This window comes from Corythoichthys intestinalis, chromosome 4 (assembly GCF_030265065.1).
Source record: "Corythoichthys intestinalis isolate RoL2023-P3 chromosome 4, ASM3026506v1, whole genome shotgun sequence".
NCBI lineage: Eukaryota > Metazoa > Chordata > Actinopteri > Syngnathiformes > Syngnathidae > Corythoichthys > Corythoichthys intestinalis.
In genome coordinates this window covers 18,986,457-19,007,360 of record NC_080398.1, presented here as the reverse complement: position 1 = coordinate 19,007,360, position 20,904 = coordinate 18,986,457, and the positions used below count along the sequence as shown (strand labels likewise).

General features: G+C 38.8%; 1 protein-coding gene across 2 annotated transcripts in view; it reads right to left on the bottom strand.

The window, feature by feature from the left end:
- The window catches only part of kcnn3 (potassium intermediate/small conductance calcium-activated channel, subfamily N, member 3), a 218,485-nt gene that overhangs the window by 157,987 nt on the left and 39,594 nt on the right, over window positions 1-20,904 (bottom strand). For both annotated transcript variants that reach the window (XM_057834614.1, XM_057834615.1), the window contains exon 3: window positions 6,619-6,714. In XM_057834614.1, the coding sequence (XP_057690597.1) occupies window positions 6,619-6,714 (96 nt within the window). The remainder of the gene's footprint in view (window positions 1-6,618; window positions 6,715-20,904) is intronic.

Genomic DNA, 20,904 nt, shown 5'->3' with positions numbered 1-20,904 from the left:
TAAGGGAGGTGCCTGTCTTCGTTTTAGGTCACAAGCTGCTTTGGTTTCGAAACTATTTAGATTTTAAGTTTTTGAAAATAAGCCCCCTACGGTTCGTCCCCGAGCTCTGTGTCCCAACAGCTGATAGTGACGTCTATGGCACAATGTTTACCCCAAGAGCTTAGGAGCGGTACTCAAGACAAGGTAAAATGAAGCTAACATAGCGCTAATAAAAAAAGATTATCATTACTGAACCTTCTAACATAACGTTATAAAATATAAATAAAAAAATAAAATATACAAAATAAAAAATAAATAAAAACATTATAAAGCTAACTGCTGATTTTAGCTCAGTGGTCATTGATGACCAAGTAGCACTGGTGCCAAATATGCTCCAATACAGTAGGTATCATGCATTTATTTGGAAAACTTCAAAAACTCAAAATCTTATCAGGACTTACAATTTAGACTAACTTAAAACTTAACTAGAACTTAAAATTAGCTTGACACAAATTGAAATTCAATTGAAACACGTGGGGAAAAACACTTTTAAGTGATGTGTGATATCAGGAGTAATGACATTTTTAGGTAAGAAATAAGATTTTTGTATATATATTTAAGAGCTTACGTTTTTTGAATGAAAGCATTGACATTTTTTTTTTTCTTCTAGTCAAATCTAGGATGCAATTGTTGGCTGTTTTCAACAATGTACTGTACATCTAAAATAAAGACCATGATTGTCTAAAATGGTTACATTAGGTGAAATGTCTTGTTTTCTCATATATTTATAATTGCTTTTTAACTAAACAATTTTTTTTTTATCCGATTACTCGACTAATCGATGGAATTTTTATTAGAATACTCGATTACTAAAATATTCGGTAGCTGCAGCCCTAAAACTCAACATACACATTTTAGGCGAACATACATACAATTAACCTGTGTATCCACCTGCTGACATTTCTACAGCAGAATAATATTTTTTTTTGTTCAACTAAACAGGCCAATATTTTGCCCCGAGGTTATAAATTCCTGAATCCATTTTCAAACGGAACCTCTTTTAAAAAATGACTTTGCTAACATATTCCTATTCTCACCCACTAAAAAAAAATACACTGTGATGCACAGGTGTTGCATACTGGCAAGACCTAATAACAAAAGTGAAACTCAATTAAAGCACAGGTGTCTTAAGATAAACACAGCAACTTAAAACTGGTAGCTAATGACGTCCAGCCAGGTCAGGGAGACCTGGTTGTTAAAGTTTCACTATTGATAGAGAGTAGAAAGCCAGAGGCACAGTATGAATACGAGGTGGTCAGGGAAGTATTGTATTCTTCATTCAACCAAGCAAGGCAATTACTAACAGTTTCTCATTTACAATGCCAACCTGGAGGCAATGTAGGCTTGAGTGTCTTGCCTAAGGACACTTCAACAGTCACAGCGTAAATTCAAAATGATGACCCTTGGGTCGCTTGATGACCTGCTGTACCAACTGAGCCACAGGCACCAGTATATGAAAAAGAACAATGATTTCAGATGAAATACAGGCAACTGTCAGTCCAAGTTCTTGTCCACGGGTTGATAATGAAGGAACTGCATTGAGTGTAGCCCAACCTTAATAGATTCACTGTGCTCACCCGAGAGAACAGGTACCAATAATTTCTTCTTTCATTTTGTACTTGTTTACAGTTTGACTTTGTAAACACTCTACAGAGATGTAAAAAATGTAATGTAAATGTAAAATGTAAACACAAAGGTGTTTCTTACATCAAGTTTCCCTTTCCTTGTAGGCTAATAGTGTTTTTTTTAAAACATTTTTTTCTATTATGCTATGTATATTATGCTATGTGCTATTATGGTGTTCTAAGTAAGCATGTCGCAATATGCAATAATTCAATTTATCGCACGATAAATAAAAATGAAGGCGGTAATTTTTCCGCTGCGATTTATTGCCTCGCGTGCACGTGTGTGCGCGCGTGCGGCAGACGTACTGTTAAAAGTTTGGATTCTTTGTTACCAACTGCGCAAAATGCATCTTCGTTCCAGGTCCGCCTAAAAAATAGCGCCGGAGCCAATCGTTCCCATTATATCCTATTGTTCAACGTATACCGGCCGCGTCAGTGCTCCGGATTGACTGCAGACCATCTCCGGCGCGCCGGTGTTGTTGACGTGTAGGCGCTCCCGTCAGGGGGGACACTTCGCGCGGGGCGGCTATTTTTCGGCACAACGCCGGATATTTACAAAGAAGCCCGCCAAAACATTGTTACCGACTTGGCTGCTACGAACAACCTCGCTTTGACAACGAACAGCTGAATGGAAATGATGAACATTGAGTGGCAAATTAAGAGCGCTGTGCTTCAAACTCGTCCTGTTTATGAAAGTCGATTGTCATATGCTGGTGTTGTGCAGTAATAAGCAGACGTGACTTCAGCGGCGTTTGCTAACTTTGTTGATGCGCGCGCACACTAGATATCATGAAATAGCAAACTAGATGTGCTACGTCCCATGCAGTTGGCTACGTGAGCCCAGAGTGATTATGGGACACGTAGTCCATATACTACATCGATGAATTCTAAACTGTCATGACTGAATGGAAGTTAAGAAGGCCAAATCAATCCATACCAGTGACTATAGATAAAGATGCAAATATTGTTAATTCAGTACGTGACACAGATGGATTCGGACCACAAATAGGATGTCTTGCTCATGTAGTAAACCTAGCTGCTAAGAGAGCTGTAGCAATCAACAGTGTGCCCCGCCTCACTTTCCAAACAGAAAAGATTGTTCTCAGCACAATTATACAAAAATTTTTCAGATCAGTAAGAAGTAAACACATAAATATTATGCACTAAAATGTTGTTTGTATGATGGCAATTTAATTTTTGCTCGTTAGCAAAAAAAAAGAAAAAAAGAAAAAGAAAAAAAATATATATATATTTTTTTTCAGAGAATTAAATGTATTGAATCGGATCGAAAATCGTGTCCCCCGTATCGAAAATCGTACCGAACCATGGCTTAACTGTATCGTTGCATCCCTATGGCACACCATTAAAGAAGCTGTGAGGGGAAAAGTTTTCATTTGCGTAAATGCTTAAATTATTAAGTGTAATTTTTTTTTCTTGAAAAACACATTTTATTTATTCTGTGTTTCTGTGCGGTATTAATATTGTTGTCTTTTACTTAATTACTTACTTATTGTTTTTAGTTGTGATTTCTTAAAAAGTATTCCTGAATTTAAGAGTAAATATTTATCGCATTTAAATGGGTGTACTTGATCTATTAATATATACTGTATTCTCACTGTGTTATTGTAAATTGGTTGAAAAAAAAAGGGGGGGGGGGCGCAATAATATCGCATATCGCAATAATTTATGAGATAAATTATCGCACACTAAAATTTGTTATCGCGACAGGCCTAATTCTGGGCATTGTTGAAACTCTTTTGAGGCAACGGTTTGGTTTCATGAATAGAGTTTGACATATGAGTAATCGAGAGAAAGTGAAAGAAGAGTTCCAGTTGCAACAACACAAACCCAGAAGGACAACATAAGAAGCAGGTGGTTACAACAGAAGTAGACATACACCAATGCCAATTGCTATGACACGTACACAAAAGGACTACGACGGAAGCAGACTATAGAAATGAGGACACGAATACCGCTGCACATGTATCACCGTACAAAATAGTCAGCTCACAAACGTCTGACTGGCAAACATTAGCCGCTAACGTCATACAACAATTTCTGTTGGATAACTACATAGTATTTCCGATGAGCCTAAGGCAACAAATGTTGCCCTTTATGTAAAAATACCTGCTGCTTGGGAATTTATTGGGCTTCTTACTAGGGATGTCTTCGATCAGGTGACCAGGAAATCAGGAGACTCGTACTCTGGTGCAAAAATATGCGATCGGGGCACCCTACTTCTTACCTTTTGCAGCTCTCCACAACGTAACCAAGAGCATGAGTGCTGCGAATAAGTAAGTAACAGGAACTCACGAGCAAGGATTTATATGCCGAAAATTGGGACCACCGGATATTAATGACAAATTGTGTTTGGTTATTAACTCTTTCACTCCCAGCCATTTTTAACGGAGCATGGTGCTTCGCTCCCGGCCGTTTTACTGAATTTTGACTGATTTTGCAAGGCCCACAGAAAATTCTGTTCTATTGCTATATAAACATGAAACCCACTAAAACAAAGATTAGACTCTCTTCTTTCAGCAGAATAAAAAGTTAGTTCATATCTTTTTCCATCCTTTAGAAATGAGCATTAGAAAATAGCTTAGTTTGAGCAATTTTCCAATTTCTGATGAAAAAAACAGAGACATTGAGCTTTTTGTGAACGCATACATTTCAAACATAACTTTGACTTATACACAGCTATTTTTTGCTTTAGTTACATCCAAAACATCTGAATAATGTTTTCCTTTTACAAAATAAGATAAACAACAAGACAAATAGAGCTTTTGACTGCAAAGTAACAATTTATTTACACATAACTAAACTACTGAACTGTTGAACTTTTTGCGCACAAAACAACAGGGTAGGCTCTCGGCTGCTCCCGTGGCTAATCTGATGAGTCTGGTTTAAGATCGGTCTCACTTTTTTCATCATCTTCAACGTTGGTTTCAACCTCGGGCTAAGGAGTAACGCAACGTGAGCTCTGCAGAACGTGTGTGGAACCTGACGCTGTTGTAGACGACACCGTCTGTCTCATCAAGATAGATTTTTTTGAATCTGTCTTTGACAATGGTTTCGTTTTCTTTTCAAAACACTCCTCCAGTGTCGTCTGCCTTTTTTCCCGATCGTTCTCCACATTTTTTCTCAAATTCTCACGTCCCTTCACAAGATCGATCCAACTTCCGTTTCCTGACTGTTTTTCTTCACTTCCTTTCTTGGCCCAAGATGAGTTCTTACCAAATGCGCTACTGACCTCCAGTGGCCAGTTTTATTGCTTTATAATTGGGTTTTGAGTTTTGTGCATTGTATCTTAGATACATAGGAACCTAAAGATGCCTCTTGTCAAAAAAAAAAAAAAAAAAAAAAAAACGCAAAAAAGTATAAATACGTTTTTGGGACAGTGAAGCAATTAAAAATAGAACGTATTAAACGTTTTTGGGAGCAAATGAGTTAATGTGCAGGACGAAGTACCATGCAGCCCTCACCCAGTGAGCTCCTCCCTGGGTTTACTGTGACTTTGTAGCTGTTTGAGTGACAGGTATGTCTCTGTAGTCAGGGTGTTGTAATCAGTCAGATTTGATGGGGGGAAAATCACCCTAACGCACTAATTTGCCATGGAAGGAGCTCTTTGTTTTTTATTTTGAATTTGCCAATGAAAGTCCAGCAAGAAGTCACATGATAGCCAAAAATTCAAGCACCTACATTAACATCCATTTGACCGCCGTCCCAGGCCATTGAAACGTATAGAACTAGCAGGATAAGGCCCAAAATGAAATGGGTAAATTAATTAAATGCAGGTAATCCTTGGTTCACGACTGACCTGACATACGCGATTTCAACTTTACAACGCCTGCGTCTCATCATATTTTTTTTTTTTTTTTTAAGTTGACTTTTTTTCTGTTGGTTCTAGCTTTTATTTTGGCGCTGGAAGCGTAGAACAGAAAGCGAGTGCATGTACTGACGCGCCTGCCTACCCCACACACGCACACACAGAGCAGCCGTGACAGAGGTGACAGCCTGTGCGCACATTTTTTGCTTGTGAAGCATCCAGAGCAGACGGCTGTATATAATAACCCCTTTTGTACTGTTTATTGTGATTTTTCAATTGTGGTCGAATACTTGGTGCGGGTTTATGTGATTGTTTTTGATGATGTGTGGACGCTAACTGATACATGCTAATCGTTTGTTATTGCTATATCAGCAGCTACTTGTAAATGCAAATTTTAATTGCTGTAAGTGAAGATGAGACTGATTTATTTCATTTCATTTTAGTTTCATTCAGCAAGTGTTGATGTCATGAGCAGCTAATTAAAATCAGCAAATCCCACGGACGTCTGACATCGTGATTTCTGAGCTTAGCTCAGCTAGGACTTAGCTCCAACGTCTTGGCAAGGACAGTACAATGACATATACTACATGTTTTTGGGTAGTTTTTTTTATTGATTTAGATGGTGTTTTGAGGTATTTAAAGGATTAATTCCGACTTACGCGGAAATCAAATCGCCAGCTCAGGAACGGAACTCGTTCGTACACCGCGGACTACCTGTATTTGAAAATAAGATCCATTCAATGAGTGAGCGTTGAATAGATGTTTTACTTACTTTGATTAATTAATTGATGATCGTGACGTCCATACTTTTTTCCCTAAAATTGACTACTCGCCACTTATTACTGTATTGCAATAGCACAGTCGGTGAAAAGGGACATAAAATTTATCCCTAAAATAAAAGTTTCCAATTAGTACAAAGTTATAATTGCTTCACGTACTGCTAAAGAGGCGCGCTATGGGCTAAACAAATACATTATTAACTGTGTCAATCAAAGGATTATCTTCTCGCAAATAAACCTTATGTTGTGTCTCATGAGTGTTCAAGGGCAAACAAGTTTCTGTTAAGGACAACAGCAAATGAAGCAGCAAATGCAGGACTATTGCTCGACAGCAAGTGAGTCATTTTACCTGAACCTCCCTTGCATGATAGGCGATGATGAGGCCCAGCAGGATGACTGTAGACAGGCTGATCAGACACTTCAGGGCCAGAGAATACATGGAGCTCTGCGGGGAAAGACACAAGGCTGCAGTACGAGTAGGAAAACACAACACCAACATGGAAGGAAAGATGCCAACTTATACATATTTATTCACAATGGGGTTAGCCGTTTCCCTCTCCGAAGCATACATTTACCAAACTGATTTTCAAAGGCTCATCAGAAGCATTGCACCTGTCGATATCCCTCTGCCGAGGAGCTTTAAATCTTCTGATTGTCTGATTTCACAGGGCTTATAATCAATGCACCAGGGAACTTTCAATCAATACAACTCAAAGCACGTCAGGGGCTTCCTTAACCCCCCTCACCTCGCACATTCAAAGCTTATCCAACTGGACTCAACAAGTACGCACTCACCCACCAGTCCTGGAAAAAGTACAGGATTTTGCTTTTTCTTTGGCTTTCTTAGGGTCATGCATTACCAGGAAATGCAATGTGGATAAATGAAATAATAATGACTATAGGCCTACAACCAAAAAATGCAGCGAAGTTACTCTCGTCTCTGTTGCAGTGTTGTTTTCGTCAACGATGACGACAACGAAAATATTTCATCAACGAACAATTTTTTCATGACGATGAGGTCACGATGACACGCTGAAAACGTTTCTTGGGAGACTAAAATATAACGAGATAAATGCCAGTTGCCGTCTGTCGACATGAGAACAAGATCAAAATTTGCCATAGTTTCTGTCATAAATTCACAAAGTGTAGTTACCACGGATTTAGCAGTATTTGGTTGCATTACTCATGTGACGTGCTGTGGATCCCTCCTACCCCACACACGCTAGCCTGTGCCCATTCCAGGCTCCTTTTGTGAAACACATTTATCAGGTGCTGTGTGGTAAGTTTTGTGTTCTTATCTTGGCGTTTCTGTGTTGCTTTAGCCCTTAAAGGTCTGTGCTAAGTGATCATCACAAACTAAACTAACTTGTAGCGTTAGCATAGCGTTCACGTTAGCATAGCGTTAGCATTTAGCGCAGTGACTCGGTGTCTTCTTAAACTCTTGGAAAACATTTTACATACAGTTCGTGGCGTCCAAGTGAGTTAAATTGATTGCAAATAATGGGCTGTTTTCCTGCTGAGTGTGTATTATCATCATGACCTTGTAGACCTTACAGTTATGTGCTCGTCTGTCATGTTTATTCGAAATTATTGGAAACTTTTATTCATGGACTAAAACTTTTGAACTTTATTGACGAAAACATTTTGAGGATTTTCGACTAAAACTAGACAAAATTTGTCGGATTTTTTTGTTGACTAAAACTACATGAAGACAAACACATTTTGAAATGACTAAAATATAACTAAGACTAATGACAATTTTGGTCCGTGGCAGACCTACGCCGCCAAGGCAGACCCGATTTACGGCCCTTTGCCGTAGCCTGACGTGCATTTCCACAATTTTCTGACTTCGCGTTACATCAGCGCATGGAGACGTGACGCAAATGGACTGTGATTGATCCGCTCCTACTGTTGTTTTTGGTTCAGCTTATAATCACCGCCATTTCCAATCATCATTGTGCTACACGCAAAAATGGACCTAGCCGACGAGAGTATCATCGAAGAGTTCTGCAAGCACAACAACCTTTACAATGTCTCGTCAAGACATTCTAAAGTTTGCCAAATGGCCAACAAAAAACTCGTTGGCATTGTTGTGTAACCAGAAGAAAACAAGAAGAAGTCGACAAGTCCCCCATAACCATACAAACACAATGCCACACCCCTCTAGTGTCTTGGCGGTGAATGACAGAGCAGAACTATCGAATGCTCATTGATGTTGTCGTCGTTACGCCGTCACCGCAACGCCGAAGCATAACTCAGGCTTAAGACTATGACGAAAATTAAAATGGCTGCCAAAAACAACACTGCTCTATTGTGGCCATTCACCCCTTTACTTCACATATTCGCATCAATGAACATTTAAGAGTCTTTGATGTCTTAAACGTATTTATTCACTTGTTTGTCAGTTCAGATTGTCAAAATAGAACTTTACCTGTACACTTAAGACTTTAGAATGATGCGGTGCAACAGCAAATTGCAACCACATATCATGACATTTCATAAAACTAAATCCAATCCCCAATTTATCTTTGTATAAGCAATATTTTGGGGATGTATTTGTCTCTCCAGTGAGCGGTTTAGTTACATTTTCAAAGGTTTCAGTCCAATGTGTTTCTCATTCAACGAAGCAGTCTTGCCTGAAGAAGAGTATCATGATTCTAATTCGATGGGATTAGAAGTAAAAAAAAAAAAAAAAAAAAGAGAAAAAAACATAAGCACTGTGAGTGCATTTAGAAAAAAAAAATCCTCAATTCAATTTATACAGCAGCAAAGATAAATCGCATTGCATTTAAGTGAGGTTTGCCATAGCAACAGGATGAATGCCTCTCAGTCAGGTGGAGTACAGTGAAGCTCGGCGAACTGCGACAAAATAAGCGAACATTAATGATTTGAGGGCAAGCTCTTTTTCTCCTGTAATAATTGGTAATGAATTAAGAGCGATAATACCCTCTGAGGTGTTTGGATGGACAACTATATTCATCTGTATTCATGTTATAAATGAGTGCAGCAGTAATACACCAGATTCCTTTCACATTCCAAAAATGCATATGGACAGGTTGATAAACATAAACAACGGTGCCTTGAAATTCGAGTACCGTATTTTTCAGACTATAGGTCGCACCTGCCCAAAAATGCGCAATGAAGAGAAAAAAAAAAAAAACATAAGTCGCACCTGAGTATAAGTCGCATTTTTTTGGGGTAAATTTAATTGATAAACACATACACACAACACATAGAACACATATGCCATCTTGGAGGGCAATTTAAAATAAAAATAGAATAGAGAACAACATGCTGAATAAGTGTACGGTATGATAATGTTACTTGATGCATGAACAACGAAATGCGAACGTGGCCGGTATGCTAACGTAACATAGCTATTAAGAGTTATTCAGATAACTATAGAATAAAGAACATGCTAATAAGTTTACCAAACAATCAGCGTGACTCCAAAACACCAGAATAACATGTGAAATGATATAATGTTAATAATTTCACACATATGTCACTCCTGAGTACAAGTCGCACCCCCAGCCAAACTATGAAATAATCTACGATTTATAGTCCGAAAAATACAGTAATCAGATTTACAGTATTTTCAAGGCACTAACTGTTGTTTGGAAGATTTTTCTGCTAAGATTTGTGAACCAAATTTTGAGATACGACAGTTGGTGGCAGTGAAATAAACTCGGCTCATTTCCCAAAAAGCAGCGGTTATGTCATTGTCCTCCTTCACGGCCAATCAGTGTCCATCAGCCAGTAACATTCTCCCAGCCACAGTCAGAGACATCCCCTAAGGCTTTGTCGATAATGTTATAAATTTCACGTTGTTAGATTCTAATTCCGTAAAGATAAATAATTTAATAGAGATACTTTTGGTGGAATTATGCTATTAAGACAACAAACTATAAGTTCTCTATAAAATGTGGATAAAGACTACTAGTATGGGTATCTTTTGACGCACTACCTGTAGAATAGAGAACCTTACAAAAGGTTTTCCAGTCCTCAGATTCTCACCGTATCCTGGCTTTGAATGAACTGTCACTAGTGATGGGGAGATGAGGCATCGTGAAGCATTCCAGCACATTGGTCAAATGGATTGACACATATGTTGGTTAACCCTTTAAACGAACGTGTCGGCGGCAACACGTTTACGCATATCATCTTTGAAGCATCGTCATGTTGTAATTACGTCCCACGTACCGCTGGTTGGTCTCATTTGATAGTGCGGGAGCTGAGGTCTACGCCCGTTTTTACTTGAAGTCAATGGACCACGTAAAACAGGAGATAATGTCATTTGAGTTTTATAGTTTTATTGCCCTCATAAATAAACATTAATACGATACATGGACCATGTGTTTATGTCCTTATTTCTATCATTTCTTGTCCTTTTTTAAAACCGAAAGCACCTGGACAGCCTACATATCCCATGAGCCATTGTGAGGTCATGAAGGACGGACGTAATGTGAACATTTTTAATAAATTGCAGAGCGAAGTGCCACCAAAGGAGAGGGAGGCGAGGTAGCGAAAGACGGCCGGTTGGATTAAGCGAGCGACTTCGAAACGTGCGGAATGAATCGAAAACTAAATTTAATGCAAGCTAATGCATTATTTCTACAACTCGAGGAAAAGGATGAGCCAGATTTGTCGTTGTTTTCTTCGGATGAGTCGGCCAGTAAGAAGTGACAGCTGTGCGCAAACTACGAAGAGTAGGCTTGTGTGACGTAGCTGTGTCTTGATCAAGAGGAGAGTGAGTGGTATGCCTCAAAAAATTGAACTGAACTAGTTTATTGTCAATATTTTTGAAAATACTTTTTTTAATGTTATATTTGATTTTGTTTTCATTATCAATCTTTAGAATTTGCATATAAATTAGGGCTGTCAAAATTATCGCGTTAATTAATTTTCTTAATTAATCATGTTAAAATATTTGACACATTTAACGCACATGCCCCACACAAACAGATTAAAATGACAGAACAGTGTCATGTCCACCTGTTACTTGTGTTTTTTGGTGTTTTGTCTCCCTCTGCTGGCGCTTGGGTGCGTCTGATTTTATGAGTTTCAGCGCGCTCTGCTGATGTGATTATATGTCGATGCAAACTCATACCAATACAGTGCTATACAGACCAGCTAACGTCTGCATCCAGTATTCACTGGCAGTTCTCGCTGTCTCATCACACTTTTTGTCTCTTATACATATATCGCTCTTGAGTAGAATTCTTTCTTTGTATACTGTATATTAATGAGCTTTGTGTAATTATTGGTGATGTACATTTCATTTTGTTTACATATATGGTGCAATGTAGTTACATTATTTGTTGCTTATGAGCTAATTGGCTAGTGCTACTGCTCAAATGGAAACGTGTGTGTATACTTTGTGTTATTTTGTGACTTGTGCAAGTTATTGGCACAATGTTTATTATTTTCAGTTTTACAATAATCAAAAACGTGCCCCTGTCAAGAGAATTGATGATTACAGAAAAGACCATTCAACTTTGCCTCAACGTCTGATTCCTCTTTGGAGCTTCTGTTGTTTGCTATCTGTCAATTTGTGTACTCACACACACTGAGGACAGAATACAGAGCAAAAAAAAAATGTTCCCAAAAAGAAAAGCGCTTCTATCTGTTTTAATGATGCTCAGACTTTGGACAAACTATTCAAACATTTCGTTTAGCTGTCGTTTAGCTCAACAAATACAAGGGATGGCAATATTCAGTCACAATATACAAACGATCAGAGGTCTCGTACGTTGTGAAGCCAGCACTCAAATGATGTACAATGGATGGACAAGTAAACAGGGAACTACGGCGTCGGTCGAGGGACAAAACACACTCATTGGTTTGATTTCGCAGTAATTTAAAACTCGCCATTGACACCTTGTGGTGCATTTCAATCACTACCTTACGTAGTTAAAGACACTGTGGAAGAACGGCAGGGAGCCCATGTGACGTCACCGCTCGGCGACATCAACAATGGCGAGCTACTATTTCATTTTTTGATTGAAAATTTTACAAATTTTATCAAAACGAAAACATCAAGAGGGGTTTTAATATAAAATTTCTGTAACTTGTACTAACATTTATCTTTTAAAAACTACAAGTCTTTCTATCCATGGATCACTTTAACAGAATGTTAATAATGTTAATGCCATCTTGTTGAGTTATTGTTATAATAAAAAAAAATACAGTACTTATGTACAGTATGTTGAATGTATATATCCGTCTTTTGTCTCATCTTTCCATTCCAACAATAATTTACAGAAAAATATGGCATATTTTATAGATGGTTTGAATTGCGATTAATTGCGATTAATTAATTTTTAAGCTGTGATTACGTCAATTAACCCTTTAACACCTAAGTCTATTTTGGCCGAATTTGCATGCATTTGATGTTTCCTTTATATTTCAAAGAAAAAATTATTCACAATGGCCAAGTGGGGTCCTTTTTTTAAGGACACTTCGAACTTCATGTCCAAACTGTTGCATTCTTCACTGACCAATTATAATCCACATTTTGGACCCAGAAAGACAAAAAAATCTCAAAATATTTTTTCATTAATTTGTAACGTTGTTGTCCCATTGACAACCAAACATGCTCGACCAACCGTTTTGAAGCTTGATAATATTTATTCAACTTGTTAGGATAAACATTCAGTAGAAAAAAATATGATTGAATAGTTTTATGTTTGACAATTCAACACAAACAGCAAGTATGGTCATAGGCGTTTTTGGCCTTTACATATACTATGGTCAAAACAGGTTATATACAGTGCAAAATAGTGAGAAAAATATAAATATATATCATCTTACACAAAAAGGGTTTGGAGGATATCTCTTTGTGAAGTTAGGTATTATACCCATCACCTTATCTAAAGTATATACGTACATGCAATCAAGCTTCTCGAACACTCAGCTTTATAAAAATTGAAAAGATTATAGTGAAGAAAATATATATATAACATTGAAAAAAAGTATTTTAAAAAATTTTGATAAGTAGTTCAGTTCAATTAAATTTTTTCTGGCATACGACCCAATAATTTTTTTTTTTTTGCGCACTCAATAAAGCGTCTGCATGAACAGGTCACGGGAGCTGCGTCACACTCAACGCCACACAGCCTACTCTTTCGCCATTTGCGCGCTGCTGTCACTTCTCGCCGAGATGCCGACTCATCCCAGGAAAACAACGACAACTACGGCTAATCTTCTTCCTTGAGTTAATGAAATAATGCATTAGCTTGCGCTAAATTTAGTTTTAGATTCATTCTGCACGTTTCAAAGTCGCTCACTCAATCCAACCGGCCGTTGCTTGATTCGCATGCCTCCTTTTCCTTAGTTGGCGCCTCGCTCGGAAATTTATTAAAAATGTCCACATTCGGTTCGTCCTTCTTGACATCATGACAGCTCTTGGGATATGTAGTCTTTTGTGCTGCTTTCGGTTTTGAAAAAGGACAAGAAATGATGGAAATATGGAGATAGATACATGGTCCATGCAGCGTTTTAATGCATATTTATGAGTGCAATAAAACTATAAAACTCAAATGACATTATCTCCCATTTTTCTTGGTCAATTGACTGCAAATAAAAACTGGTGTGGACATCAACTTCCGCACTTTCAAATGAGACCAACCAGCAGCACGTGGGTGACGTAATTACAGCGTGACGAAGCTTCAAAGACGACATGCGTAAACGTGTCGCTGCCGACACGTTCGGTGTTAAAGGGTTAAAAAAATTAACCGTTTGACAGCCCTAATATAAATGTGTGTGTTCAAGAAGCTTGATTGTATGTATCTACTTTTGATAAGGTGATCGGTGCCATAACTAACCTCACAAAGAGATATCCTCCAAACCCTTTTTGTGTTAGATGGTATATATACAGTATGTTCTCTATTTTGCACTGTTGGGTCTACTGTATATAACCTGTTTTGACCAAAGTATGTAAAAAGGACAAAAACGCCTATGACCATACCCGCTGTTTCTGTTAAATTATTAAATATAAAACTATTCAGTCTCATTTTTTTCTGTTGAATGTTTATCCGAACAAGTTGAATAAATATTATCAAGCTTTAAAATGTTTCATTGAACATGTTTGGTTGTCAATGGGGCATCAATTTTACAAATTTTGTCCCCCAAAAAATGTGATTTGGTCTTTTTGGTTCCAAAATGTTGATTATAATTGGTCAGTGACGAAAACAACAGTTTGGAAATGAAGGTAATTGTGTCCTGAAAAAAGGGACCCTACCAGGCCATTGTGAACAATTTTTTCTTCGAAATATAAAGGCATATCAAATATCAAAGGCATGTAAATTTGGACAAAATAGGCTCAGGTGTTTTAAAGGGTTAATGTCATTGCAAGCAACCTTAAGACAGACTAATTCAGTGACCTCCGATATATATTAGGGCATTTTATTAAAAGAAAAAATAATGCTTGGGAAACACCGTTATAAGGTATGAGGCATATAATGAGGAAACTCTGCATTCCATTGGCCTATGAACACCTGGGTTGACAACGACAACTTCAGATATTCTCTTTTAATAATCAATTGTTCTTCAAAGCTATTCAGCCTTACATCAGCACATACGTAGTAATGCTCAAAAAGTTAATTTTGAGAGCACACAACAGATGGTTTTAGCACACTCTAGAGTCACATTGCGGATGGCTGTTATTTCTCTTCATTAGTGTAACTACTGAACGCTACACAACAACTTAGGGGCGGACAACGGCGCCTGGAGACTATCGCGAGATTGCGTTGATTGTTGGCTTCCTGCATGTTGTGTAATTTAAAGCCTGCTAATAGCACTGCACAAATTGTCAGGTAAACACTGAATGCCTTGGAAAAGTGGCAGTAAAATCCAATAATTGATGAAAGTCTTCTGTGAGGCATACTGTAATTAGTGTAAGGCAAGTGAAGGCAACAGCAGATATTAATAAAAAATAAATAAATTAATTTAAAAAAACACAGCATCATGTCATGCAACTCACATTTCTCGGCCCAAAAATTTGCGCTTGAACGCACCGCACAAACAACAGCAGATGTCCTGCGACCAAGCGCGTTGGATATAAACACAGCCCGGCTTGCTCTAATATTTGAACTACTCTCACATCATGCATTGTTGCTCCAAACTGATTATTAATAAAATACCAATGTATTATAAATACAAAACATTCATAAGCTAAAAAATGACTACAACTTTACCTTCCACTACAGTACCTTGCTTATCCTATTAAGCTACATAAGAGAATCCAAATATGAAAACTAAAAAAACAAAAACAGGATTACTAATATAGCCTAGCGGTTGGCACGTCTGGTTCTGCTTTGAATCTCAGCCAGGGCTTTCCTATGTGGAATTTGCATGTTCTCCGTGTGTTTGCGTGGGTTTTTGCAATGTGCTCACTCGTCCCAGATTTTAAAACAAGCATTTTGGAATAACTGAAGACTATAGGTGTGAATGTGAGAGGATGTTTGTTTAGTCCCCTGCATTTGGGTGGTAAAAGTCAAGGGTTTCATGTCCAAAGTCAGCTTCAGGTGGGCTTTTGCTCACTTTTAAGTAGGGATGTACCGAAAGCAAACTTCTTGGCCGAAAACGAATATTGGAAACACTTGGCCGAAAAACCGAAAGCCAAACAACAATTCATTTTTAATTAATTCATTCATTAATTTTTATTTCATTATTTCCCGACAGTGTTGTTTTTGCAGCCATTTTAATTTCCGTCTTAGTCTTTTGGGCAAAAATACTTAGTAGTCTTAGTCATATTTTAGTCATTTCAAAAACCCGGACAAATTTCGTCTAGTTTTAGTCGAAAATTGTCAAAATGTTTTCGTCTACAAACTTCAAAAGTTTTAGTTTGTGAATAAATAAATAAAAGGTTTCCAATAATTTCAAATGAACATGAAAGACGAGCACATAACTGCAGAATCTACAAGGACATAACCATTTTCATGATGATCATACACACTCAGCAGGAAAACAGCACATTATTTGCATTTAATTAAACTCACCTGGACCCACCGAACTGTATGTAAAATATTTTCAAAGAGTTTAAGACACCGAGTCACTGTACTAAATGCTAATGCGAACGCTATGCTAACGCTACAGGTTAGTTTAGTGTGTGATGATCACTCAGCACAGACCTTTAAAGACTAAAGCAACGTGGCATATCTAGCCAAGATAAGAAAGCAAAACTTACCAAGCAGCACTTGACATATGTTTCCCAAAATGAACCTGGAATGGGCACAGGCTTCTTCACCAGTGAGTAAGTGCGCGTGTGTGGGGAGACGCAGCACTTCACGAGTGACACGACCAAACACTGTTAAATGCGTTCTAACTATACAAACATAAGAAAATATCACACATTGTGAATTTATGACAGAAACTATGGCTAATTTTCATCTCATTCTCGCGTCGCCGGAAGACAACTGGCATCCATCTCGTTATGTTTTGGTCTCCCAAGACACGTTTTCAGCACGTCATCATGACCTCATCGTCATGAAGAAAATTTTTCGTTGACGAAATGTTTTCGTTATCGTCATTGTTGACGAAAATAACACTGTTTCCCGGTTAATGCCTTCTGCCTTGGCCTATTTTAAAAAAAAAAAAATGTAAACGATCAGAAATAAAATATGGTCCCTTCTCACAAGTACGCAAACATCTTTCAAAATGATGTACGACCCCAGAGACTCGAGAAATTTTGTTTGAAAGGTGGAGATTCTGAAACCCCTTGGAAGAGTACCTTCCCGGTGGCAGTGATCATTTTGTGACAAGCTCTGTACGCAACTTATAGCAGAGGTGCCAGCGTCTAGGAGTGCAACGGTTTGCGGTTCAAAGCCGAACCGTACGGTTCGCCCTGTACGGTTCAATACGCCTCTATGAACCGCGCCTTTTTGGTTTTGCAATTAATTTATTCCGAACGCTTGTGGAATGAATTGGTCGAGCTCTGTGTGCGATGTGAAGCACAGCTGTGGAGAAATTCCCGCCATGCCGCAAGTAAATGTCCGATCCCTGTCAAGCACCGGTGTAATAGAAGCCGAGTAACGCCCTCTCTAGCTTACAAACGAAGTGAAAGTGAAACAAGAAAGAAAACAAAAAGCTATGACGAGCAGAGGAGTGGAGAGACCGAATTTTGAGGAAGCACTGGCTTCTTTCAAATCTGCGGTGTGGCAACATTTTGGTTTCCCCGTGGACTACAATGCGGTGGGAGAGGAAATAGGAGGGAGCGAAAATATTGAAAAAAAAAAAAACCAATTTGCAAGCATTGCTCAGCGCTTGTTCCCTATGCTAATGGTAACACTTATAACATGACTCCGGCACCTCGGCCGGCATCACCCACAAATATCACTTTCTCAGAGCAGGACACCAGTGAAAACACAGGGCGGGCTTTGTTAATTTATTTTCAACGCTTGACCCGCGTTACATTGTTCCCTCACGGACATATTTCTCCAACAACGTATTCCCCGACATTTATGAAATGGCACGCAAAGCCATCAAAGATGACTTCGCTAAAGCACATAGTTTCGCCGTGACCACTGACAGTTGGACGTCCCGTGCTAGAGAGTGCTACTACCTAACTGTGACGGTCCACTATAATTCATACCTGTCAAGTTGTACGGTCTCGGCGTAATTTGTACATGTGAGCACAGGTTTTTAAAAGTGTACGCCATACGTTACATTCAAATTCTGTACGTTTTTCGTGCATTACGTTTTTTTTTCCTCCGTTCGTTAATACGTTGGTTGAATGACGCGAGAAAAGTCAGAGGCACGGAGAGGGAAGAGTGTTTGTTGTGACGCTGTAGCAAACGCGATGCTAGGCTAGGTGGCTCCAATATTTCCTGACTGAAGCCGACAGCCTACAACCTACGCCTAGATATATCATGCATATAGAACTACATGCGAAATGACAGACTCGGTAGCGTTAGTAAACAGCCGCCATTTTAGAGCAGTAAACTTCTCAGAAAGGCTCTGTTGTAGTGAACCTTCCTAGTGAACCTAAGTAACTTTTCATCTAAAATACTCCTAAATTGGAAAAATCTTGACTTGAGTCTATCTTTAAATGATGAAACAGTTTTAAATTTTTCACATGTCAAAAGTAGACAGAAGGGAACTAATGCAAAAACGGGAGCAATTTTATCAACTTTAACAGTTGATTCAGAACATTAAATGACCTTCAAACATAGCAAAGGTTACTATGTTTGTTTGTTTTGGGGTTTTTTTGAAAAAAATGGGGAAAAAAAACCATGAACGGTAACACCAGTTACATTGCTAAGTAACTTTTTACTACTGTGTATTTCAGTAGTCAGTCACTAAACTCGCCAAAGAGCTGAGGCATTTTAACAGTCGAACATGTTTACATTTTAAGTGTTTATTTCATTTTCTTAAAAGCAAAATAAAGGCAGTTAAAAAAAAATGCAAAAAGCAAACTGAAACCGAACCGAAACCGTGATCCCAAAACCGAGGTTCAAACCGAACCGTGGGCTAACTGAACCGTTGTACCCCTACCAGCGTCGTTGTAGCATTCTGTTCGATGGACGTCACGGCCGTTGAAACCTTGACAAATGCGCTTTTTGTTGGAAGTTTGGGAATCTTGCGCCTCCAGTTGCTAAGCTAAATGAGATCCTGATATACAGTGCCTTGCAAAAGTATTCGGCCCCCTTGAATCTTGCAACCTTTCGCCACATTTCAGGCTTCAAACATAAAGATATTAAATTTAATTTTTTTGTCAAGAATCAACAACAAGTGGGACACAATCGTGAAGTGGAACAACATTTATTGTATAATTTAAACTTTTTTAACAAATAAAAAACTGAAAAGTGGGGCGTGCAATATTATTCGGCCCCTTTACTTTCAGTGCAGCAAACTCACTCCAGAAGTTCAGTGAGGATCTCTGAATGATCCAATGTTGTCCTAAATGACCGATGATGATAAATAGAATCCACCTGTGTGTAATCAGGTCTCCGTATAAATGCACCTGCTCTGTGATAGTCTCAGGGTTCTGTTTAAAGTGCAGAGAGCATTATGAAAACCAAGGAACACACCAGGCAGGTCCGAGATACTGTTGTGGAGAAGTTTAAAGCCGGATTTGGATACAAAAAGGATTTCCCAAGCTTTAAACATCTCAAGGAGCACTGTGCAAGCCATCATATTGAAATAGAAGGAGCATCAGACCACTGCAAATCTACCAAGACCCGGCCGTCCTTCCAAACTTTCTTCTCAAACAAGGAGAAAACTGATCAGAGATGCAGCCAAGAGGCCCATGATCACTCTGGATGAACTGCAGAGATCTACAGCTGAGGTGGGAGAGTCTGTCCATAGGACAACAATCAGTCGTACACTGCACAAATCTGGCCTTTATGAAAGAGTGGCAAGAAGAAAGCCATTTCTCAAAGATATCCATAAAAAGTCTCGTTTAAAGTTTGCCACAAGCCACCTGGGAGACACACCAAACATGTGGAAGAAAGTGCTCTGGTCAGATGAAACCAAAATTGAACTTTTTGGCCACAATGCAAAACGATATGTTTGGCGTAAAAGCAACACAGCTCATCACCCTGAACACACCATCCCCACTGTCAAACATGGTGGTGGCAGCATCATGGTTTGGGCCTGCTTTTCTTCAGCAGGGACAGGGAAGATGGATGCAGCCAAATACAGGAACATTCTGGAAGAAAACCTGTTGGTATCTGCACAAGACCTGAGACTGGGACGGAGATTTATCTTCCAACAGGACAATGATCCAAAACATAAAGCCAAATCTACAATGGAATGGTTCAAAAATAAACGTATCCAGGTGTTAGAATGGCCAAGTCAAAGTCCAGACCTGAATCCAATCGAGAATCTGTGGAAAGAGCTGAAGACTGCAGTTCACAAACACTCTCCATCCAACCTCACTGAGCTCGAGCTGTTTTGCAAGGAAGAATGGGCAAGAATGTCAGTCTCTCGATGTGCAAAACTGATAGAAACATACCCCAAGCGACTTGCAGCTGTAATTGGAGCAAAAGGTGGCGCTACAAAGTATTAACGCAAGGGGGCCGAATAATATTGCACGCCCCACTTTTCAGTTTTTTATTTGTTAAAAAAGTTTAAATTATCCAATAAATTTTGTTCCACTTCACGATTGTGTCCCACTTGTTGTTGATTCTTGACAAAAATTAAAATTTTATATCTTTATGTTTGAAGCCTGAAATGTGGCGAAAGGTTGCAAGGTTCAAGGGGGCCGAATACTTTTGCAAGGCACTGTATGTTTGTGTGCAACTGTAGTTCACAAAAACAACAAAAAACTATTCCATTCTCGCCGAAACAAGTAAAGCTCTTTGCAAGGCTATTACAATTGCTCGTTCTCCTTAAAATAAGATCCGCTGTTTTCTTGTGGAACAAGTGGAATTGATCGAGACCCAGGCGATCAAGCCGAGCGAAGTCACTTCCGGCCGGATTAAACAGCGACTGGCAAAAGGGGCGTGGAAGTCGCGGAAAAAATGTGACAAAAAGTGGAAGTGGTCATGCCATAAAATTATTATACTAAACCAGACATGTCCAAAGTCCGGCCCGGGGGCCAAATGCGGCCCGCAGTCCAATTTCATCCGGCCCCCAGCCTCTGTCATAAAATCAATAACGTCTGGCCCGCACACAGACTTAATAAATTGGT